At 46.3% G+C, this 25,404-nt stretch overlaps 1 protein-coding gene across 4 annotated transcripts in view; it reads right to left on the reverse strand.

Moving 5' to 3' along the window:
* The window catches only part of WDR97 (WD repeat domain 97), a 102,988-nt gene that overhangs the window by 56,969 nt on the left and 20,615 nt on the right, over positions 1–25,404 (reverse strand). For all 4 annotated transcript variants that reach the window (XM_053249137.1, XM_053249136.1, XM_053249135.1 and 1 more), the window contains exons 9-13: positions 24,075–24,311; positions 23,858–23,948; positions 18,764–18,896; positions 18,463–18,590; positions 492–567 (exon numbers count right to left, since the gene is read on the reverse strand). In XM_053249137.1, coding sequence (XP_053105112.1) covers positions 492–567; positions 18,463–18,590; positions 18,764–18,896; positions 23,858–23,948; positions 24,075–24,311 — 665 coding nt within the window. The remainder of the gene's footprint in view (positions 1–491; positions 568–18,462; positions 18,591–18,763; positions 18,897–23,857; positions 23,949–24,074; positions 24,312–25,404) is intronic.

A 25,404-nucleotide genomic window follows, 5' to 3' on the forward strand; every position in this document is an offset into this window, starting at 1 on the left:
CTCTGTCCTCAAGAGAACTGAGCAATTTCACATTTCCTTACAAAAATCCTCAACCACCCTCAAAGGCACCATTGTAGCAAAGGGCACCTTTGGGGGCCCACAGCAACATAAGGGGAAGGGATTCAAGAGTTAATCGCCTGCCACCGCTATGCCATGGTCCCAAACCAGATCAGAATCCCTGAGCAGCTCTTTAAATGAAAAACAAAGCTCAAACTATACCAGCATGCATTTAACATGAATTTGCCTTTTAAACAGGCAGCATCTCCCTCCTCAATCTCCTCTCCTTGCCACCTTGTAGGATTTGTCTTGGGCCTAGGAAGAGGAAGGTCTCTGAGATCACAGCTCTCCTTGGAAGCTCCTCCTGGGAGTCTTGAGCTGGGAACGGAGGCTTCTGCTGGGGCTGAGCAGAGCTACTTCCTAGATCTTGACACCCAGACTGCTGCCGCCGCCGCCACCCTCTACCCTTGAACTGCGGTACTGCCGGAACTTACCTTGGTCTTCTCATGTGTGTCCTTGATCACCTGGGACTGCTGTATGGTCACCTGGTAGGCTCCAGGCAGAGGCGACCTGTGTGGATGAGCCTGGGGGTGAGTAGGAAGGACCCCTGACCCTGCCACTCCCTGAGCCCTCTGGCTGCCCATAAGCCCCCACCCCATCCTTTGCCAGAGCCCCCCTCCCTGCCACTACCAGCTCTGCCAACGCTAGGAAGACAGTGTGGGGTGGATGAAGTCTGGGTCTAGCAACTCCTGGTGGGGCTGATTCCCCCTGGCTAATGTGCCTCCAAGTTCTGTGCTGGGGGGGTGGAGTGAAAGGCAAGGTGGGGATGGTAGCCCGGAGGGGCTGAGCCAAGGAAAACAGAGGAGGCTTCCACAACAGCGGACATCATTTGTTTCCTCTGCTTTTATGGAAGACCCAGGCAATGTTACCGTCTACTGATCCATTCCAATGTTTTTCAAGTCCTGATTTGCAGGAACCTTTTTTTGTGCAGTTGAAATGCTACACCATTGAGGTTTCCCAGAGCTCTGCTCGCTTAATTTTCCTCTTTGCCCCTTTCTTTTGAAGCATATTCTGCCACTCTCCTCAGTTTTCCCTGTTTACTCATAATTTCGGCATTCCTGATAATGGCTATTGATTAGTCAGTTTCTGCTCTTTCCCAGAGAGGGGGAGGAGAAGGGCTTGAATTAATGGATTTCTCTTTGCAGCCTGATCAACTGGTCATTCCTTGTGTTTTTTTTCTGATGGTTACCACTGCCATCACACATTTACAATAATACCAAAAAAACAAAAACAACCCAATAGAAGACTTTATTGCAATTACTCTGGTTGCAAAGAGGAAACCAGTAATTAAAGCCTCCCCCGCCCCTTCCCTCTCATAGAACAGGAACTGACTAATCAAGGGATTAGCCTATTCAGGATGCCAAAATTGCAAGTAAGCAGGGAGCAAAAAGGGCAGAGAGGTGGCTGCTGTCACCTGGGCAGATGACAAGGGAAAAGGTTTTAAATTGTCTTGAGAAACTAAAAATTAACATAAGAACAGCCTTGCTGGATCAGACTCAAGGAGGCCCATCTAGTCCAGCATCCTGTTTCACACAGTGGCCCACCAGATGCCACCGGAAGTCTACAGGAAGGAGCTGAAGGCATGCCCTCTCTGCTGCTGTTACTCCCCTGCAACTGGCATTCGAGGCTGGAGGTGGCCTGTAGCCCTCAGACTAGTAGCTGTTGATAGACCTCTCATCCATGAAGTTATCCAAAGCCCTCTTAAAGCCATCCAAACTAGTAGCCAACACCACTTCTTGTGACAGAAAATCTCTCCATTTATACCTAACCTCTGTTTCCTGTCCTTCAACCAGTTAGCAATCCACACATGTACTTGTCCCCTTATCCCATGACTGCTAAGTTTTCTCAAGAGTTTTTGATGAGGAACTTTGTCACCAGATGGCAGCCACCCAGGAGTTCTGAGGGAACTCAAATGTGAAATTGCTGATCTCGTAGCAAAAATATGTAATTTGTCCCTACAATCAAGCTCTGTACCAGAGGGCTGGAAAGTAGCTAATGTAACTCCCATTTTCAAAAAGTGATCCAAGAGGGATCTGGGAAATTACAAGCCAGTTAGCTTTGAGAGTGTCAATAGGCATGTGGATAAAGGTGATCCAGTTGACATAGTATACCTGGACTTCCAAAAAGCTTTTGACAAAGTTCCCCACCAAAGGCTCTTGAGAAAACTTAGCAGTCATGGGATAAGGGGACAGGTTCATATGTGGATTGGCAACTGGTTGAAGGACAGGAAACAGAGGATGGGAATAAATGGACAGTTTTCACAATGGAGGGAAGTAAGAAGTGGGGTCCCCCAGGGACTTGTACTGAGACCACTGCTCTTTAACTAGTTCATAAATGACCTAGAAGTTGGGGTAAGCAGCAAAGTGGGCAAATTTGAAGATGGCACTAAACTATATTTAAGACAGTGAAATCCAAAACAGATTGTGAAGAACTCCAAAAGAATCTCTCCAAACTGGGTGAGTGGGCAACAAAACGGCAAATGTGGTTCAATGATGGCAAGTGTAAAGTGATGCATATTGGGGCAGAAAACACCAACTTCACATCTACACTGATGGGGTCTGAGCTGTCAGTGACTGACCAGGAGAGAGATCTTGGGGTCATATTGGACAGCTCGTTGAATGTGTCCACTCAGTACGTGGTAGCTATGAATAAGATAATTCCATACTAGGGATCATTAGGAAGGGAGTTGAAAATAAAAATGCTAATATTATCATACCCTTATACAAATCTATGGTGTGGCCACATTTGGAGTACTGCATGCAGTTCTGGTCACTATATCTTAAGGACATTGTGGAACAGGAGAAGGTGCAAAAGGGGGTAACCAAGATGATCAGGGGCCTGGAGCACCTTCCTTATTAAGAAAGGCTACAGCATATGGGGCTTTTTAGTTTGGAAAGGAGGCGACTACAGGGGAGACAGGATAGAGGTGTATACTCTCTCTACTCTATGCTTGACTTTATACACCTCTATCCTGTCTTCCCCATAGTCACCTCCTTTCCAAACTAAAAAGCCCCATATGCTATAGCCTTTCTTACAACATTAGAACCAGGGGTCATCCCATGAAACAGAAGGCCAGGAATTTTAGGAGCAACAAAGGAAGTACTTTTTCACACAGCACATAATTAATCTATGGAATTCTCTGCCATGGGATGTGGTGGCGGCCACTCACTTGGATGGCTTTAAAAGGGGCTTAGACAAATTCACAGAGGACGGGCCTGTCGGTGGCTATAGGCCACCTCCAGCCTCAGAGGCAAGATGCCTCTCAATACCAGTTGCAGCAGGGGAGCGAGAGAGAGGGCATGCCTTCACCTCTTGCCCATCAGTTTCTCAGAGGCATCTGGTGGACCGCTGTGTGAAACAGAGGGCAGGACTGGATGGGCTTCCTTGGGCCTGATCCAGCAAGGCTGTTCTTATGTTCTTGAGAGGATTGCCACATCAGAGCAGGGTGGATATAAGTTTCTCTGCCAGCTTAGGGAGGTGGAAGTCTGGGTAGTTTAGGTGGCCCACCATGTCATGTCAATGGTGAACAGGAGAGGAGAAGCAAATCTCCTTGGTGTCGTGCTGCAGGGACGTGCCACATGGCAATGACGTGCTGCTCTTGCTAATCCAACCATTTATTACCATTCTTCCTGAAGCTGCCTTATACTGAGTTAGGCCCTTGGTCCATCTATTTTTATTTTTATTTATTTATTTATTTACATTTATAACCTGCTTTTCCTCCGAGGAGCTCAGAGTGGTGTACATGCTTATTTTTATCCTCACAGCAACCCTGTGTGGAAGGTTAGGCTGAGAGATACATGACTGGCTCAGTCACCCAGTGAGTTTCATGGTTGAATGAGGATTTGAACTCAGATCTTCCTGGTCCTAGTCCAATACTCTAACCACTACGCTATGGCAGCGGCTCTCTGTGGTTTCAGGCAAGAGTCTTTCCCAACCCTTCCTGGAGATGCTGCCATGGATTGAACCTGCAACCATCGGCATGGAAGTCCTATGGACTAGTGTCAGGACATCCTAAAACGAATGACATGGAAGGCCCACTGAAATGCACTGACTGAAATGGCTGTTGGCCTCTTGGAAAATTCAATGGATTCCATTGCCATTTTGAAGGAACCAATGCATTTCAGTGGGCCGTCCCTGTCATTCAGCTACAATGGGTCCAGAATGCAGTGGCTTGTTTACTTATGGGTGCCAGAAAATATGACAGGGTAACACCTCTCCTGCAGTCATTGCACTGGTTGCCTATTCGCTACCGAGTTCAATTTAAGGTCCTGGTTTTGACCTTCAAAGCCTTGCAGGGTTTGGCACTTGTTTACCTACAGATTCGCCTCTCCCATCCAGTTACATCCCGTCTGGTCAGATCTGCTCAGATGGGCTTTTTGTCGGTCCCCGATTTCCGAGAGGTTCGGGGTGCTAGGACCTGTGAAAGCCTTCTCAGTTGCTGCCCCACTTCTCTGGAATTCCCTTCCCCTGCAGATTCGTTTAGCTCCTTCCTTATCGATCTTTAAATCTCTATTGAAGACTTTTGTTTTTCACCAGGCTTTTACCCTGTAGTTTATCTATTCCCCCCGTTAGTTACTTTAGTTTTATTTAGAATGTAATTTTAATGCTGTCTTGTTTTGCATGTTTTTGTACACCGCCCAGAGTCTTCGGAGTGGGCAGTATCTCAAATGTTTCAAATAAATAAATAAATAAATAAAATTCAGTCTAGTAGATAGATAGATAGATAGATAGATAGATAGATAGATAGATAGATAGATAGATAGATAGATAGATAAAATTCAGTCTAGTAGATTCCCTAGAGTCTACGTGATTCTTGACTTCTTGTAACAGAAGATTTTTGCATCTATCTAAGTGAAAGGTGTGGCTATAGGAGCTGTCATGGAGAGTGCCTGCATTTCTGAATTTGTGACTACTACATCACTGGCAAGTATGCAGTCTTGTTCGATGCCCTTATGGGCTGGAACGGCAGAAAAGTGTCATTGGGGGTTGCATCTAACTTTCAGGGATGTGACATTGTGTAGAGTATGAATGAGTAGCTGCAGGCATCGATCAATCAGTTTTTTCCATAGTTTGGGATGAGAGATGGAGTCAAAAGCAGACTTGAGATCAATGAAGGCTGCACTCAGGGAGACTGAGTTGTGAATTGAGTATTTTCAGTTAGGTGCTGAAGTACAAACCACTGGCCAATTGTGCACCATCTTTGCCTGAATCTGGCCTGCTCCTCTGCCCCTCCTCCAGGATATGTTCTTGTTCTAGCCGGTCCCTTAGTTTCCAACATAGCTGTCTAGTACAGAGTTTACTGACTGTGCTGAGCAGGCTGATAGGTCTACAATTGGCTGGGTCATCCTTCCTGTCTTTTTAAAAGATGGGAACTAGGACTACGAGCCCCCAGTCGTCAGGGATTGTCAAGGGATGTGAGCAGAGCAGCCAGAATGGGAGCCTACCATGTTGAGTTGTTTCTGATAAGTTTGGGGAGGACTAGATCATTGCCAGTAGCCTTCCTGGGTCTAAGCTGGGAGATCAGGTACAAGATCTCAGCTGACCTCACCAGTGGCTATGGGGGCAAGTCCTCTGCATCTTGCTGAGGGCATCTGTGGTCCACCTCTTTGCCTTTGTATACTTTATTGAAATGCCATTCCCTGGCCCCTGGTGAGGTTAAGCTGTCCAGGTGTGTCAGGCTGTTGCTGTTGCTGTGCCAAAATAGGGCTGAGTCTTTGGTTCTAACTGCTTGAAGAAGGTGTGACCAAGTGGCTTTCATGGCGTCTCTTTTCTTTTGTTTGAGTAGTTGCTTGTATTGCCTCTTCTGCTTGTGGAGGTCCTGCGTTGTCATTAGACTTGTGTTGGCCTTGTAGGTGTTGTAGTTGGTGGTGGGTTTTTGTTTTCTTGTTTGTTCATTCGTTTGCTTCAATGCATTCAGAGTCAAACCAGGGTTTGGAGCAATGCAGGTGCAGCTTGAGGGGGCAGCTGTTTCTGTGGATTAAGTGCTTCTGTAGTTCCTCCACTAGGTTACTGTAGCTTTCGTGGATTAAGTTAGAGGAATCTGCAGCGAGCATGGAGAGGCGAATGGATTGAAAGTGTTCTGAGGAGAGTTGTTCTGTTATTGCATTGCCCAGTTGGGTGGACCACTTGATGCGGCAGGCTGTTCCCGCTGGTAGGATGGGAAGTTGGTAAAGAGCCTCTGCGTGGAGTTGCTGCACAGAAGGTTTTAAGCTTAGCGTGTCTGGAAAATGGTCGCTGTCAAATTGAGATGTAACCTCGAATTGGTCTGAAAGTGTTGTAGGTCCCCACTACTCCATAATTACATAGTCAATGACACTCATTTTAGTCCCAGCCCAGAGAGTAAATTCTACAGGGTGGTCCGTTACAACAGAGACATTAAGGAAGTGGAGATTAAGTCTGCTACCCATTTGGGCTAGACAAATACCAGGGCAATTTGACTTATCCTTCAAACAACGTGCTAGGGGGAGTATGTCTGCTTCAGGACTGGGCATTGTTGCTGTGCATATAAGGTGTCATCGTCAGGACCTATCCTGGCTTTAAAGTCCCTTCCTGCCACTACGTAGGCTTTGGGGAAGGGGGATAGGAGGTTGGTCAGGTAGTGTTCCTGCTCATGTCACAGTTTCCTGACCTGAGATTTCTATCTCTGTTAGGGTAGATAGATATTGATTATGGGTAAGATGCAGTGTCTGCAGTGGATTGCCACTGCCACAGCATTTTGCTTAAATGAAGGGAGTCTTGTGGACAATGCACACAAAGTGATGAGAACCAGCACTCCCAGTCCCTTGGGTCTGCCCCTGCCCGTGCTGGCTTCTACTTCCAGTGAGTGTGACTGTAGCAGTTAAGTGCCAGGTCTGTGGATGTCCATGTTTCCTGCAACATTATGATGGGATATAAAATGTAAAATAATGATGATGATGATGATGTCATGCACGGAGATAAAGTTTAAGAAGGACATCCCTCCCTGCCGCTGCAATTCCAGCCGGCCACATTCCAGGTCAGGAGAGAGACTTCATGCTGCTTCCTTTTTTTATGTCAGTCTGTATTGGTATTGGCAGGGGCCAACGTAGGGAGCCACACAGTCAAAGGAGGGAGTCCCTCAGGTGGGTTCTGCTGCAGCTAGTTCCGGCAAGGCAACTGGCAGAGACTGGAGATCGTTATCATCATGATTGTGGCATGAAGAGACAGTGGAAACAGGCTGTCTTGAGCTCTCAGCTCAGGGGCCACCAAACCTCTCTCTGGACATACAGACTCCACGGAGGAAGCAGGAAAGCTAACTGGGGAGAGGAAAAGAGTGATGTCATCAAACAGAGGATCACTGGCAAACAACATTCCAGGCTCATAGCAGACAAGATGGTGTCCCTGGGGGTAGTGTGTGGCAATTCCTGCTTTTGGGGTGATGAGTACAATGCAGAGGCCCTTTCTTCTGGGGTCGTAGTGTCTGTATGTAGGGTCTGGAGCTCTTCGGCAGCAGGAAAAGGTTAGCATGGTGATATTATGAGCTGGGGCTAGATTACCTCAGGGGCCCCTTCCTTTGGGGTTTCTGTGACTATGAGGAACGTTTGAGGTTCTTCAGCACCAGGAGGCAGCATAGATGATGGTTGGCGTACATCTCTATTTCTCAGGTCCTTGAGGCTCACATGTGACAACTGTGGTTCCTGAGATGTTGCTGGTGTTGTGGGCGCCCCTTCCTGGATTGGTGCCATCTCTGTATGGTTTTCCTGGGTCTCTACAACACCAGAGGGGAGCCCGCATGAGGGTGTTATAGGCTGGGGCTGGGCAAGGGCAGATGTAGCCCCACTCTTCATGGTGGCTGGCGTTGAGGAAGGGTTGTCACTGATGTCAGTTTCACTGCCGTTAACTCACTGAATTAGAGTCAGTGTCAGAATAGTGAACTAACAGTTATTTCCTTGTCCTGGGATGAGTAGCAGTCGTTGTGCATGGATTCGTTAGGGCAGCTGTACTACTGAGTCCTTCTGGTGTGGCCTGGCAGGGAGGAGGAGTTGGATTATCCATAACATTTTCACTGTCTCTGAGATCAGAGTATGAGCAGGAGCAGAGTGTTGTCAGTGGTAGCGCTTGAGCTTGAACAGCCCTGAGTAGCTTTTTAAGTTCTGCGAGGCCTATGGACATTCTCATTCATTCTCTTCAGTCTATAAAGGTTTAGTCTGCTGCATCTGGTTGAGTTCATCAGAGCCATTTTGCAGGCTGTTTACATGTTCCCATGGAGACATTATCATCAAGGTCACTTGCAAAAGGAGTTGTTTGGCTTCTTTCTTGCAAAAAGAGGTTTTACCATGGAGTCCTTGAAGACTCTAATACTTCTTATACTGTAGTTGTATGAGAGAGGGCTCCCTATCTGGCTGAGTTTGAGAGGGAGGAAGGAGTTGGGGATTATCTTAGCCTCTGGGTAGCTGAGTAAGAATTGGATCGCGTCAAAGTCTATAGATCTTCAATGACAGTTTAATAGACTCAGGGAGTTTATTGTGGCTTTGAAAGATGAGCATTTCCCTATATTATGAGCATCTCCTCATAGCCAGCGTGGTGTAGTGGCTAGAGTGCTGGACTAGGACCGGGGAGACCCGAGTTCAAACCCCCATTCAGTCATTATACTTGCTGGGTGACTATGAACCAGTCACTTCTTTCTCAGCCTAACCTACTTCACAGGGTTGTTAAACTATGTACACCGCTTTGGACTCCTTGGAGGAAGAGTGGAATATAAATGTAATATTAATATATTGGTGTAGGGTTTAGGGTTAAGGTTAACCCCAACTCTTGGAGGCTTGGAATACATGCATTGATTTAGACAAATGAGGTGTTTGGGGCAGTCCAATGTGTATTCTGTGTATAGTTTTGGTGGAGGTCCCAACCGGGGCTGAAGATGGAGCAGCCTGGATTCTTCCAGGGGATGCTTTTGGAGATTTAATTGTGTGTTTGTGGGCACAAATGTATCAATGACATTCCTGATCCTATTTACTTTCATCAAAATTGTGTTTTAAAATCCTAGGATTTGTATGACCATTTCTGCTGCCAATAGGCATGCATCTCCTAAATATCTTGGGTGGGGGGTCCACAGGAGTGGCTATAGGGTTGTCTTGCTCTGTTGGGTCCCCTGTTTCTCTGTGCCAGGGGGTCTTCCAGGCCAGATATCTTAGATAGTGAAGGAGATGCCTGATGTAATTCATTCAACCTTGTACCAGACTCCTAGGGTGGAAAAGGGAGGGTTCTCTGTGGCCAGGACTGTAAATCTGTTCTTGTTAAGGAGTGTAAAAGTTGTACTCATGGCTCCGTTGGTGGGGCACTAGGAATTAATCCTCATCTGTTTCCCTGCCATGGCTGGTAGGTCTTTAAGATTGTTCCTATTTTTTCTCTTGCTTTTATTTGTCATGGTTATGGTTTGTGTAGTTTTGGTTGAGAATTTTCAGCCCTAATGAAGAGAAGACCAGTTTTAGGGCAGGAGCTCGTGAGTTGTGTTGCTAGCCAGTCGCCATTTTGGCTCTGCCCATGGTATGTATATGTATCCTCTTGCCCCTCTTCTCTCTCTTTTTCCCCACACCTCCTCTCCATCAGTATTTTTCACACAGTGCATAATTCATCTATGGAATTGTCTGCCACGGGATGTGGTGATGGCCACCAGCTTGGATGGCTTTTAAAGGGGTTTAGATAAATTCATGGATGACAGGTCTATCAATGGCTACTAGTCTTGGTGGCTATAGGTCATCTCCAGCATCAGAGGCTCTAAATACCTGTTGCAGAGAAGCAACAGCAGGAGAGAGGGCATGCCCTCACCTCTTGCCTGTGGGCTTCTAAGGGCATCTGGTGGACCATTGTGTGGATATTGGACTAGATGGGCCTTGGTCCTGATCCAGCAGGACTGTTCTTATACTTTTAAAAAACAACTGAAAACACTTTTATTTGTTAAAGCTTTTACCCCATAGGAGTTGCCAATTCCTCCTTTCCAACTCCTTTGCTTTGTTTTTATGGCTGTTTTTCATGTTCTATATTTTTTGTGGTTTTAATTGATTTTTAATGTTTTAATGTGATTTTCCCCTCCAGGTCCTGCTATGCTGCCTCATCATGGCAGGGGGGTGTTCCTGGGAGGGATAAGTGAAGTACGCCAGAAGGTATACTCCCAGTAGGGTCATCCAAAGTGCGAAGGTCATCCCAGCTGCCCAGCTAAAGCAAGCAGGCACCTATATTTGGCAGTAGCAATATAGGAAGGTGCTGGAGGTGGACAATCATTTCAGGGACAACAACAAAGGCATCATTTCATACTGCACAGGAGAAGGCAATGGTAAACCACTCCTGTATTTTACCAAGAAAACCACATGGATAGACAACATAGAATGATTGTTGATGTTGTGCCGGATGATGGGCCCCTCAGGTCGGATGGTACTCAACATGCTACTGAGGAAGAGCTGAGGATCTCTCAGAGTACTGATGGTGTTTATGACATGGTTAGACTAAAGCCTTTTGGATGTCTAACAGCTGATGTTGCCGACCGTACGGGAAAAGAAAATCCGAAGCTGCAAAGACAGAATTACAATGGGAACGTGGAACGTAAGAAACGTAAGAAACTCCTGCTAACTGGGCAAAGAGGCACCTTTTACCGTGGTGATTCTCTTTATTTAGCAGGGGGAGAGTAACTGGCCCTATCCACCCCCAGCACAGTATTTCCAGTGACTGTTGCTCGTGTCTAATGTTTCTTTTTAGAATGTAAGCCCTTTGGGGACAAGGTTCCATCTTATTTGTTTGTTATTTCTCTGTGTAAACCGCCCTGAGCCATTTTTGGCTTGTGTGCTCCGAGGAAGGTGAGAGCTATGCCAGAGGTCCAACCATACTGGACAGGTCTCACCAGAGGAGCCAGACAAAGAGTGCCTCTCCCATCAACACTATGGTGAGATGTAACTTTAATAAATCTATACCGGATCGGTCATCGCCCGGGTCAACAAGGACTGCGCCAGGTGCTATAGTCCCAGGACATCTGGTGGCAAGTGGGCAACAGGACTCAGGATCTTCAGTTGAGCAACCAGGGCTGGAGACTGCAAGGTTACTGGAAGAAACATCACTTAACCGGAAAAAAATATACGAAAAATGCCAACAAGGAAATAATGATCTGCTATTACAAGTCTAGTCCAACTAGAAGAGGTTATTTTAAAAGAATGTACCAAATTTGGAAAGAGAAGCATCCAGACACAGAAATAACAGAACAAAGGCTAGCAGACCAGAGAAGATACATAATAAGAAATAAAGTATTCACAGGAGTTGAGCTGGAAGAACTGCAAAGAGCAACACAGGCTCAAGATATGGAAGAAGAATTACCACCAACTGAAGCAGTTGCTCAGGCGCAGGTGGAGGAGGTATTGGAAATCGAGGATACCACTGTTACTGAACTGTTTCAGAATCAAAACCAGGCAACCGCCCCTTTGCCTTCACCTCAAAAACCCAAATTCCGCTTAACAGAAAAGCAACAAGAACTAAAGCAAAAAATAACGGAGCACATGAACCAAACAACCACCAGGGTTCAACTTCCAGCTCTAAAAACAGTTGCCAAAAAACAACTTGCTCAGGCATTAAAAGATGTCAATGCTGCACTTGCAGAAATAACAACCAAGAATTTGCAAGAAAGAAACCAACTGATGTACAGTGCAGCAACAATAACAACACAAGAGCTTGGATATAACATCAGTGGACCTGTAAAAAAAGAAAGCAGTACATCACCTAAATGGAAGATTAGATTAGAAAATAAAATCTCCAGGCTTAGATCAGATGCTAGTAAACTGAAAGATATTAAAGACAAGAAACTGAAGAATGAAAACACCAAACAGTATCTGATCCAAAAATACCACCTAGATTCAAGGAAAATTAGAGAAGTCCTGGAAATAATAAAGTAGCAAATAACAGCAGCGTCAAAGAAGATTAGCAGGTATGAAGCCAGAATCACACAACACAGGCAGAATCTCCAATTCCAGTCGAATCAGAGACGTTTCTACCAAAGCATAGAAGGAGAAACTGCAAGAAACCTAGAAACACCAAATAAAGAAGAAACAGTGCAATTCTGGCGGAAATTATGGGACAATCCAATAGATTATAATAAAAAAGCAGGCTGGATGAAAGAGGTCAAAAAATGTAACCAACAAATGCAAGATCGAATAATAACACCAGAATTAATAAGTGAAAGAGCAAAGAAAATTAAAAATTGGACTGCGCCAGGCGATGATGAACTGCATGGCTTTTGGCTTAAACACCTAACAAGCCTTCATAAACAACTATCAAAACAGTTCAATCACATTATGAAAGGCGGTGATATTGAACAATGGCTAACAACTGGGAAAACTCATCTCATCATGAAAGACCCAACAAAAGGTGCAGTTCCAAGTAATTATAGACCGATAACCTGCCTGCCAACCATGTTCAAATTATTAACTGGAATAATAGCAGATGAAGTGATGCAACACTTATTAACTAACAAACAGCTTCCAGTTGAACAGAAAGGAAATTGCCCGAACAACAGAGGCACAAAAGACCAGCTGCTGATTGACAAAATGATTTTAGAAAACTGCAAGAGAAGAAAAACCAATCTAAGTGTTGCATGGATTGACTACAAGAAAGCCTTCGATTCATTGCCTCACACATGGATACTAAAATGTTTAGAAACAACTGGTGTCAGCAAAAACATTCAGATATTTATTTAAAAAGCAATGAGCATGGGGAGTACACAGTTAACAATCAATGGCGAGACACTTGGACAGGTTAGCATTAGAAGAGTTATTTTCCAAGGGGACTCGCTATCCCCTCTGTTGTTTGTAATCGCCATGACCCCACTTTCACAAATACTAAACAAAACAGGCCTCGGATACCAAACATCTAAAACATCAAGTAAAATCAACCATCTGCTGTACATGGACGATCTGAAGTTGTATGGAAAGTCCCAGTCAGAAATCGAATCACTGCTAAACACTGTCCGTATATTCAGTAGCGATATAACAATGGAGTTTGGACTAGACAAGTGTGCTGCATTAATAATAAACAGAGGAAAAATAAGAAAAACAGAATGAATAGAACTGCCCAATGGCAGCAAGATCAAGAACCTGGAAGAGTAAGAACATTACAAATACTTGGGCATTCTCCAGGCTGATAACATTGCACACGCTGAAGTGAAAAGAAAAATTGGAAGTGAATACATCAGGAGAGTTAGAAAAATCCTCAAGTCCAAACTCAATGGCGGGAACACCATACAAGCCATAAACACCTGGGCTATACCTGTTATCAGATACACTGCAGGAATAATAGACTGGACCCAGGCAGAGCTAGAGACGCTGGATCGTAAGACCAGGAAAATCATGACCATCAATCATGCTCTGCACCCCCGCAGTGATGTAGATAGGCTATACCTCCCTCGCAGCTCAGGTGGAAGAGGAATGATGCAAGTCCATCAAACAGTAGAGGAGGAGAAAAGAGGCCTTGAAGAATATATCAAGGACAGTGAAGATGCACTTAAAATGGTCAAGAACGAGAAACTATTCAACACCAATGAAACAAAGCAGGCCTACAAGAAAGAACAAGTCAAGAACCTAGCAGAAAAATGGAGAAATAAGCCCCTGCATGGTCAATATTTGCACAATATAAGTGGAAAATCAGACATCACCAAGACCTGGCAGTGGCTTAAGAATGGCAACTTGAAGAAAGAAACAGAGGGTTTAATACTGGCTGCACAAGAACAGGCACTAAGAACAAATGCAATAAGAGCAAAAGTCGAAAAATCAACAACAAACAGCAAGTGCCGCCTTTGTAAAGAAGCAGATGAAACAGTGGACCACCTAATCAGCTGTTGTAAAAAGATTGCACAGACTGACTACAAACAAAGGCATGACAAGGTAGCAGGGATGATACACTGGAACATCTGCAAAAAATACAAGCTACCTGTAGCCAAACATTGGTGGGACCATAAAATTTAAAAAGTTGTTGAAAATGAAGATGTAAAATTATGGGTCTTCCGACTACAAACAGACAAACATCTGCCACACAATACACCAGATATCACTGTAGTCGAGAAGAAAGAAAAACAAGCCAAAATAATCGACATAGCAATACCAGGGGATAGCAGAATAGAAGAAAAGGAAATAGAAAAAATCACCAAATACAAAGATCTACAAATGGAAATTGAAAGGCTGTGGCAGAAAAAGACCCAAATAATCCCAGTGGTAATTGGCGCCCAGGGTGCAGTTCCAAAAGACCTTGAAGAGCACCTCAACACCATAGGGGCCACAGAAATCACCATCAGCCAATTACAAAAAGCAGCTTTACTGGGAACAGCCTATATTCTGCGACGATATCTATAACAATTGACAATAAAATTCTGGCATCCCAGGTCCTTGGGAAGGACTCGATGTCTGGATAAAACAAACCAGTCAATAACACCTGTCTGACTGTGTAAACAAGAAATAATAATGGGAAAGCTTGACACAGTGAAAGATGAAATGAATTGACTACAGATTGACATCTTGGGCATCAGTCAATTAAAATGGACTGGAATGGGACACTTTCAGTCAGAAAACCATACCATTGACTACTCAGGACACGAAAACCAAAGGAAGAAGGGTGTTGCTTTCATAGTCAGGAAGGATATAGCAATGGCAGTACTTGGGTACAATGCAGTCAGTGACCAACTAATATCAATTAGATTTCATGGACAACCCTTTAACACGGCAGTTCTTTAAGTCTATGCCCCAATGACTGATGCAGAAGAAGAGGAAGTTGATGAGTTTTATGCTCAGGTTCAGTCTGAAATTGACAGAACATGCAAGCAAGATGTGATGCTGGTGGTTGGAGACTGGAATGCCAAAGTTGGAAAAGGTAAGGAGGAAAACACAGTTGGCCTATATGGCCTAGGAAACAGAAATGAAGCAGGAGAACGACTTCTTAGTTTCTACCAAGCCAATGATCTCTTCATTGCTAACACATTCTTCAAACAACCAAAGTGGCGCCTATACACATGGACATCACTAGATGGAGTACACAGAAATCAAATTGATTACATTATTGATGCAAGGAGGTGGAAGAGCTCAGTTATAACAGCAAAGACATGGCCGGGGGCCGATTATGGAACAGATCATGTGCAAGTTCCAAGTCAAGCTAAAGTGGGGAAAAACTCGCTATCCAGCTTCCACAATATGATCTTGAGAATGTACCCACCATTTCCAAGGCGAACATCAGGAACCACTTTGAAGTTCTGAACCTCATTGATAGAGAACCAGAGGAATTGTGGAATGAAATCAAAGAAGTTGTTAAGGACAAATGTGAAGAGACTGCCAAAGACCAAGAAACAGAAGAAAGCAAAACAGATGTCAGAACAGACGGTGGAAATTGCCAACAAGAGGAGAAAAGCCAAAGTCAAGAAAGATAAAGACCTCAGGAAGGAACTTAATAGGGGATATCAGAAAGCTACTAGAAGAGACAAGGAGCAGTACTACAATGACATCTGTAAAGACCTGAGGATAGAAATAGACATGGAAAAACAAAGAAAGTTTTCCAAAAAACCTCTGAACTCAGAAGGAGGTTCCAACCTCAAATTGGTATGTTAAGGGATGCCAAAGGACAGATAGTAACGGATTCAGAGAAGACCAAACAGAGATGAAAGGAGTATACTGAAAATCTGTACAGCATCCAAGATACTAGAAGATATTCCCTACTTGCAAGAACCTCTAGTATGGGAAGATGAAGTTAGATCAGCAATCTGGTCACTACCAAATCGGAAGGCTACAGGAATTGATGGAATGAATAGCTACAGAAATATGGCAGGCAACAGAAGAAGAATCAGTCAAGGCTCTAACCAAACTATGCCAGCAAATTTGGAAAATGACACAGTGGCCGACAGATTAGAAGAGGTCAGTGTACATACCCATACCAAAGAAAGGAGACTTAACAGATTGCGCAAACCATCGCACAATATCCTTAATTTCCCATGCTAGCAAAATAATGCTTAGGATTATCCAATGCAGATTAGAGCCCTATGTGGAAAGAGAAATGCAGGATGTTCAAGCTGGTGTCAGAAGAGGCTGAGGAACAAGAGACGTCATTGCTGATGCACGCTGGATAACTGAGAAAGCCAAAGAATACCAGAAAGAAGTCAAGATGTCCTTTATTGACTACAGAAAAGCCTTCGATTGTGTTGACCATGTCAAGTTGTGGAATATCCTTAGGAAAATGGGCATCCCAGAACATCTCATTGTTCTCATGAGAAACCTATACACATGGCCTGAAGCCACAGGCCAGGCTGAACATGATGAAACAGACTGGTTCCAGATCAGCAAAGGAGTAAGACAAGGCTGTATACTTTATCTTTCTTTTTTCAATTTATATGCTGAACATATACTGAGAGAAGCTGGATTGGAAGATGGGCGTGGTTTTAAAGCTGGAGGAAGAAACATCAATAACCTGCGCTACGCTGATGACACCACTCTGATAGCTGAGAATGCAGATGATCTGCAAGCTCTAGTAATGAAAGTCAAGGAAGCCAGTGAAAAAATGGGACTACGACGAAATGTCAAGAAGACGAAACTAATGACAACAGGTACAGCAACCAGCCTCAGAAATTACAATGAAGGCATTGAAGTGGTGGATAGCTTCTGCCTTTTAGGATCGACCATCAACAGTCAAGGATCCAGCAGTCAAGAAATACGCCATAGACTAGCACTTGGTAGGGTAGCAATGAAGGCCTTGGAAAGGATATTTAGATGCCGTGACGTGTCTACACCTACAAAGATTAGAATAGTTTGGACCATGGTTTTTCCTGTGACACACTATAGATGTGAAAGCTGGACTTTGAAGAAGCAAGACAGAAAAAGCATTGATGCTTTTGAACTTTGGTGCTGGAGAAGACTTTTGAGGATACAATGGACAGCCAGGAAAACAAACAAATGGATCATAGAAGAAATCAATCCAGAATTTCCACTCGAGGCACAAATGACCAGGCTCAAACTATCATTCATCGGACACATTATGTGAAGATCTAGCTCCCTTGAGAAGTCCATAATGCTGGGAAAAGTTGAAGAGAAGAAGACGACGACCAGCAGCAAGGTGGATGGACTTGTTGACGACAGCAATGAATGCACCACCGTGAGAGCTTCAAGGCCAAGTTGAAGACAGATCATCCTGGAGATAATCTATCTATGTATTCACTAAGAGTCGACACCAATTTGATGGCACTTAATCGATCAATCAATCAATGTGATCTTATAGGATTCTTTTTCATTATTTTGTAAACTGCCTTGGGATAATTTTATGAAAGGAGGTATATAAATCTAACAATCAATCAATCAAATGTTCTTATGAAGAGATCCCTGAGGACCTGCCAGCCCTAACAAAGGTCTCGTTGCATCACTGGAACCAGCACTCAGCTCAGAAAACTGGGCAGAGCCCCTTTAAGCAACAGAGGCTTCCCCCAGGGAAGGGGTGGGCCTAGTTCAGTCTGCCTGGGCAGCAGCTATAAAAACTGTCAGAGTGCTCTAAGTAGCTGCTGGAATAATTTCACAAGAACCTAAGAACAGCCCTGCTGGATCAGGCCCAAGGAGGCCCATCTAGTCCAGCATCCTCTTTCCCACAGTGGCCCTCCTGATGCCCCTGAGAAGCCCAAAGGCAAGAGCTGAGGGCATGCCTCTCTCCTGCTGCTGCTCCCCTGCTGCAACTGATATTCTGAGGCATCTTCTTGCCTGAGGCTGGAGGTGGTCTGTAGCCCCTGTACAACAGTGGTCAACAGGGGTGGTCAACAACCCCTCCTGTTGTGAGCTTTTGTTCAGAGCTGTCCAAGGTCCTGGCCTCTTTCTCCTGGGACCTGTCCAAGGTCCACCTCATGCCACAATCCCTGTCTCATTTATTTATTTGTTTAGCACATTTCTATGCCACCCCTTATAAAACTCTCCAGGCAGTTTACAATTTAAAGCACAACAGCAACAAAAACTGAGGTCTCTTGGTAGACACCGCAGCTTGACTTAGAGCAGGATAACTGCCCCCACCATTCAGTGGAGAGAACAAGAGCAGTGGCAGGGGCGTAGCTAGGGGATTGGGGGCCTGTGTTCACCTCTCTCCTGGTGGCCCCTCGAAGTAAGGGAGATAATGAAGAAAACTGGGAGGGGTGGAGCTGGGGGGGGCCTCAGGAGCTGGGGGGGGGCAGGGTTCTTTGAACCAATCCATTCAATTATAGCTACACCCCTGAGCAGTGGCTAGCACAACTCATGGTAGAGAGTGACGTCGGGGGCTGAGGAGCTGGAGGATGCTTTAGGAGAAGCTGTTTTTTCCTATGTGGTGACTGCCCTGAAGCCTCAATGGTGGAGAAACAGAGCAGGGGCTCCAGGGATTACCTAATGGTGGCGAGGAGCAGGGAGGCTGTGGAAGTCTGAGCCATCTTACCCAGGCTCCTCCAAGGGTGGTTCATGCATCAACCGTCTGAAATTCTCCTTGACGAGAGTTTTGAAGCAGGCGTCACTGATGGGGAGAGGCATATCCTTGATGGGCTCCAGGAACTTTGCACACAGTAGCTACAAGACAGGGAGTGGCCAGATCCATCAGCACAGACCACAAGACTCAGCACTCAGGTGCCCAACATGGGTGGACTCCCAGCTAGACACCAGCCTCCACTTCTCTGGCAGGAGCACACGCACGGCGGGCTCCTCGGCCTGTTAGCCCCAAAGTGCAGGCAGGTCTCCCCTACCTTCATCTTGTAGTAGCTTGGCAGGAACTTGTTATGGTGGATAAGGTAGAGGTGTCGCTCAATGCCAACCAGCAGGTCTCCCTGGTGGTTGGCAAAAGCCAGGCTCTCCGGGACTGTGTTCAGCTTCAGGTGCCTGCAGAGAGAGGGACAGAGGGAGGGAGGGGAGGGGGATACTGCTTGGAAGACATCCACGCCCGCCCACCCACCCCTCAGCTAGAAAGGCAATGGGGGTGGTTCTGAAGTCCAAAGGCAAGCACACCCCTACAGCACATTTGTGCTACTACCTTTGTACATTAAAATACTACAGTAAGTTGTTGTGTTTTTTTTTAAGGTAAAGCCGCATTAAAGCCCACGATCCAGCTCAGTCTTGTCCTGTCCACACTGACTGGCAGCTCAGCCGCTCTCCCAGGTTCCAGGCAAGAGTCTCTCCCAACCCTCCCTCAAGTTGCCACCAGAGAGTGAGCTGAGGATGTTCTTCTGCTGAGCTGGGGCCCCGTCCCCAAAGGGGAACCTTTCACAGCGTCCATGTGGAGTCACCCATCCAAGGCAGGCTCCATGAAACCTCAAAGACTACCGCAAAGGCAGCTCTCCTCCCCATCCGCAAGGCAGATGGAAACGGAAATACAATGTATGAAGTAGGAAGATCCAAGGGAAGAGGAGAAAGGCACTTTGGAAATATGGCTGAGGAATGCTTTAGGGACCTGGGAGGAGGAGGAGGAGCCACCTCTAGTCCCTTTTCTTAAAAAAAAAAAAAAGTGTAGAAAGAAGGAAGCAATCAAGAGGGAGAAGGATCTGGATGGGCAGACCAGACATAGCAAAGCAAGAAGCCAGCAACCTCGGAAGGATTCCGGGATCTCCAAATGTCCGGCAAGCCTCAATTCAAACAGAATGTTCCCACAGAAGTCCCACCATTGAGACCATGGGTTCTTCCTGCCAAGCAGGCACATGCTGGACCACAGCATAACGTTTTTATCCTGCTCTTCCTCCAAGGAGCTCAGAGTAGTGTGCAGGTTCCCCTCCCTCCTGTTATCCTCACAACACCCCCGCAAAGCTGGTTAGCTTGAAAGAGTGTGACTGGCCAAGGTCACCCGGGGAGCTTCATGGCTGGGTGGGTGGATCTGCAGCCCGGCCTCTCCAGCAGTGTTCCCTCTGATTTTTTTCCATCTGTGCATGTAATGAGCTTTGTTCTGAGCTGGAGGGCTTGGTTGCTAATGAAAACATAGATATAGTAGGCATATGGTGGAGGCCATGGCTAGGGGTGCCTTTGCCCAGCTTCGGCTGGTTCGTCAGTTATGGTCTTTCCTCGACCAGCAGGCCCTGGCAACAGTCACTCATGCCTTTGTTACCTCTCATTTGGATTACTGCAACGCGCTCTACCTAGGGTTGCCTTTGAAAATGATTCAGAAGCTTCAACTAGTCCAGAATGCAGTGGCCCGCCTCCTCAGGGGTGGCCGTAGATTTGATAGTGTCACACCTCTTTTACGGTCGCTGCACTGGTTGCCTGTTCGCTTCCAGGTCCGATTCAAGGTGCTGGTTCTCACCTACAAAACCCTTATGGGCTTAGCACCTGTATATCTCCAGGATCGCCTCTCTCGGCCTGTTGTATCCTGTCCTGTGAGATTTTCTCAGCTGGCCCTTCTTTGTGTCCCGGGCCCTCGTGTAGTGTGTGGAGCCTAGGCCCGTAGGAGGGCCTTCTCTGTGGCTGCCCCTCTTCTTTGGAACACTCTTCTCCCCGCCCCCCGATTCGTTCAGTCCCCTCCTGAGTTGCTTTTAAGGCTCTTCGTAAGACCTACCTGTTTCACCAGGCGTTTGCCCTTTAATAATTTTTATTTATTTATTATTATCATTTTAAATTGATTGTTGTTGGTATTTCTGTTGTTTACCACCTAGTCTTTGGAGGAGGCGGCATATAAGAGGTTTCAATCATTCAATCAATCAATCAACCTTGTTGAAGAACCAGCCTGGCTTCTGCAAAGGAAAGTCTTGCCTCACTAACCTTTTGGAGTTCTTTGAGAGTGTCAGCAGGCATGTGGATAAAGGTGATCCGGTTGACATAGTATACTTGGACTTCCAAAAAGCTTTTGACAATGTTCTCCACCAAAGGCTCTTGAGTAAACTTAGCAGTCATGGGATAATAAGGGGACAGGTGCATGTGTGGATTGCTAACTGGCTGAAGGAAATCGAGGGTAGGAATAAAAGGACACTTTTCACAATGGAGGAAAGCAAGGGGTCCCCCAGGGATCTGTACTGCAACCGGTGCTTATTAACTTGTTCATAAATGATCTAGAAGTTGGGTAAACATCTGTTACCAAGATAGCCTGTTTAGGGGCGCCCAGGAGCACTGCTTTGCCTGGTTTGGAGCTACAGGCTTGTAATTTCTGCTTTTGTCTTTTAGAATATGCACGCGATTGCGAGTTTACCATTCGGTTCTCATGAGCTAACTCATGGGGTATGTCACTTGGCGCGTAGCCTGGGAAAAGGTGGCTCTAGGTCAAGTTTACCCCAAGACTGCAGAAGGACTATCCCTGTGCTTGCCCCCTTGATTACATTCAGGTGGGGAAGCCCAAGTAGACATGAGTTATTTAGGCGCTATTCTTCTCAAGAACTAGCCAAATACTCTCCCCCATGTTGGCACATTGGATCAGGTCAAGCTTATCACCGCCTCAGGAAGGAGTGATAAGAGGTATCAGGTCATCTCCTCTGCTAACAAACGTGTTAATGGCTGGCTTGGGCACAGGAAGCTAGCTTGTTAAAATTCCTAGTCACTCCTAAGGTTTTCTGAAGAACACGAGATAAGCTCTGATGCGCCCATTACATCTCACCCCACATAGCTCTCTCAGACCTATTCACCTACTGTATTGGAAAGAGCACACTCGGAAAAGTTGAATAGGACAAAGATGTATTCTTTGACTCTTTTGTCCACCTTTTCAGCAGAAAGGTTCAGTCAGCATTGCACCTCAGGGCAAGATGCTGTCTATTTCTAGTCAAGACACAATTAATCAGTGTGTCTCTTCCTCAGATTCACCAGTGTCTACACGTTTGGGCATTGTACTTCCAGTGACTGTTGCTGGTGTCTGTCTTATGTTTCGTTTTAGATTGTGAACCCTTTGGGGATAGGGAGCCTTATTATTTATTTATTATTTCTCTGTGTAAACCGCTTTGGAAACTTTTTTGAAAAGTGGTATATAAATTTTTGTTGTTGTTGTTGGCATTGGCCACTCCATCTTGCTTTGCCTGGACTTCCGCTCTTGTCCCTCCAGGCCGGCTCTTTTTCCAAGCCCGATCTGCACAGCACACTTGGCTGTGAGATACTGGTCTCCCGAGATCAGACCCCCCCTTTGGATTTTGCCTGGTTCCCAGACTCCCACTTGGTCCATGAGTCCCCATTCCTGCCTTTTGCCTTCTTGCCTGTCCAGGAGGAGAGAGGTCACTCAGCACTGGCTGAGCTACAAGGGTCCATTCACTAAAGCTAAAATGCTAAAAGCATCTTTGTGTGCTTTAACTTAGTCCTTTTGATTTGTTAGCCTTGTTAGTCTTGTTAGTCTTATTAGGAAATATTGTGTTGCTCATAAACCCTAAAATAAACCTGATTCTGTTTTTGAATTTCCAACTTTCTGTCAGTTCTTTCCAAGACTGAAGCTTTGAACAAATTTATTCTTAGGTGGGCTGCTTCATTCAAGCTTGCTAGCTCCCCACACAAGCCCAAAATGTAGCTAGGGGTATTTGCCAATTCCCTGGGAGCAGTACCATAAACACAGCAGGAGTGGCCAAATCTGCAGATGTCACTAAACTATTTAGGGTAGTGAAATCCACAACAGATTGTGAGGAGCTCCAAAAGGGTCTCTCCAAACTGGGGGAGTGGGCCATAAAATGGCAAATGCGGTTCAATGTAAGCGAGTGTAAAGTGATGCATGTTGGGGCAAAAAGCTCCAACTGCACTTATACACTGATGGGGTCTGAGGTGTCAATGACTGACCAGGAGAGAGATCTTGGGGTCATGGTGGACAGCTCGTTCAAAGAGTGGACTCAGTGTGTGGCAGCTGTGAAAAAGGCTAATTCCATGCTAGGGGTCATTAGGAAAGGGACTGAAAATAAAAGTGCTAATATTATAATGCCCTTATACAAATCTATGGTGCGGTCACATCTGGAGTACTGTGTACAGCTTTGGTCACTGTATCTTAAGAAGAATATTCTAGAACTGGGAAAGATGCAGAAAAGGGCAACCAAAATGATCAGGGGCCTGGAGCACCTTCCTTATGAGGTTAGGCTACAGCATGTGGGGCTCTTCAGTTTAGAAAAAGGGAGACATGATTGAAGTGTATAAAATTATGCAAGGAGTATAGAGAGTGCACAGAGATAATTTTTTCTCCCACTTTTACAATACTAGAACCAGGGGTCATCCCATGAAATGGAAAGTTGGGAAATTTAGGACCAACAAAAGGAATTACTTTTTCACACAGTGCATAGATAATCTATGGAATTCTCTGCCACAAGATGTGGTAACAGCCACCAGCCTGGATGGCTTAAGAAAGGGCTTAGACAAATTCATGGAGGACAAGTCTATCAATGGCTACTAGACTGGTGTCTATGGTCCACCTCCAGCCTTTGAGACATGATGCTTCCGAATTCCAGTTGCAGGGGAGCAACAGCAAGAAAGAGGGCATGCCCTTGCCTCTTGCCTGTGGCTTCTAGAGGCAGCTGGTGAGCCACTGTGTGAAACAGGATGCTGGACTAAATAGGCCTTGGTCCTGATCCAGCTGGGCTGTTCTTAGGTTCTTATGCAAATGTGCATTCAGAGTGGGGCCTTCCTTATTCAACCCAAGCAGGACCTAAAATTAACTGAGTGGACACACACATGCCTCAGAGGGAACACTGATCCCCAGCCCCTGTTCCGCACTGTAGCCACTTCGCTGGCTGACAGGGACCAGCAAGGAGGCGCTTCCCAGCTTTCTCATTGGTGGCAAAAGCCAGCTGGGGCCCCGGTGAGGAGATGGCAAAGCATCCCTTGGGCCACAGAGGAGGGACATGCCCACATCTGCCCTCCAGAGCTCATCAGCCCTCAGGCAGGGAGGGGCCAGCCAGTCACTCACTCACCGCAGCAGCTGGTTCTTCATGTCCCAGAGCTTCACGGAGCCGTCCCTGCTGGCCGAGGCAAAGAGCTTCAGGTTGGGGCAGCAGCAAAGGCCTGTGGGAGGGATGCAGCGGGGGGGGGGGCTGTGACACACAAGGGCCACGCCCCCCCCCTGCTCTGTCTCTGCAGTGGGTGCTCAGGAACTGCTGCCCTCTCCAACTGGGGGCAGCTCCCCCACACCTGTAATATCATCCAGTGGGTCGTCCTCAGGGCCGTGACTGGCACGCGTCTGCTCCATCAGGTTGTAGTAGACAATGCGGTAGGTGACCGTCTCGGGGTCCTGGAAGGCCACAGCCAGTGTCGGGCCCAGGTGACACATGTGCAGCGCGGGGGTGGCGCAGGAGAAGCACAGGAGTGGGACCAGGCACTCCTTGGTGTGGGGGAAGAGGCGCCACATCTTCACAGTGAGGTCAGCTCCTGCGCATTGGGTTGCAATTTGGTTACCACTCTGGACTAAGTGATACCCAAATGTGGATTGCAGAGTCTTGATGGCATCATATACCTGATTATACAAGCTCCTTTTCACATGTGTCTAGTGTATTGGGTGTTTATTGCTATGACTGTATGAAATGAAATGACTGCTGTTCCTATTCATAGGGGGCTGGGGCCTCTAGCAGGAGCAGGCTGGAGCAACCCCTCCCAGGCAAGGTACTTGTAGGTCAGTGCCCTGGCTGGCCATTTTAAGGAGCAAGAGAAAAGGCTAAAAGAAAGCAGCAGAATCTCCTAGGAAGTGTATGTGGGGGTGGGTGGGGGTGGGGGAGAGAATCTTGCTATTTCCCCCCAAACCCAATACACAAAAGGCTGTTGCTCGTGTCTTCCCACCTGAGCAGATGGGAAGCCCGCTGCTTCCTAAGGAACAAACCCTGGGAGGCCTCAGTCCTCCTGACTAGGATCTTTATACAGCAGCTCACCCTAAAGAGCTCGGGGGAGGCACCCAAGGAGACACAGCTGCCTCTCCTTCCCGGAACTCCATTTGCTCCTTTCTCTCCCACCCCATGCTGCCTGCAGGCTGGCCATTTGTCAGGTAGAGCTCTGTGGTTAAACAGGGGGTTCTACCTGGCAAATGGCCTGCCTGCAGGCAGCATGGCTCTCCTTACATGGAGGTGGGCAGGATGGGGAGAGGGGGAGAGAGAGGAGCAAACAGAGCTCCGGGAAGGAACAGCAGCTGTGCCTCCTTTGTGCCTTCCCCCTGCCCGGCCCCAGGGCCTGCTCCTGCTTCAGAGTGGGATTAAGGAAGTGGTGGCAACAAGGACTCAAGAAAAAGAGAACCCTAGAAAGAATGGATTCTCCGCACCAAGAGCGTCATCATCCAATGTATTCGTTGTCTGTGGCATTTTGTTGTGGTGCTTGGAAACCATTTAAAACAGGAGTGTGAACCTGGCCTTGAAACCCGATGTGGTATCATGCATGTGCTTCAGGCCACTTGTTTGAAAATTGGTCTCAGTCACTAAAAAACACAGTTCTGCTTATCTTTTTCTTAAATAGGGTCTACACAGGTGAGGAACGGAGC

The sequence above is a fragment of the Hemicordylus capensis genome, chromosome 4 (genome assembly GCF_027244095.1).
Source record: "Hemicordylus capensis ecotype Gifberg chromosome 4, rHemCap1.1.pri, whole genome shotgun sequence".
NCBI lineage: Eukaryota > Metazoa > Chordata > Lepidosauria > Squamata > Cordylidae > Hemicordylus > Hemicordylus capensis.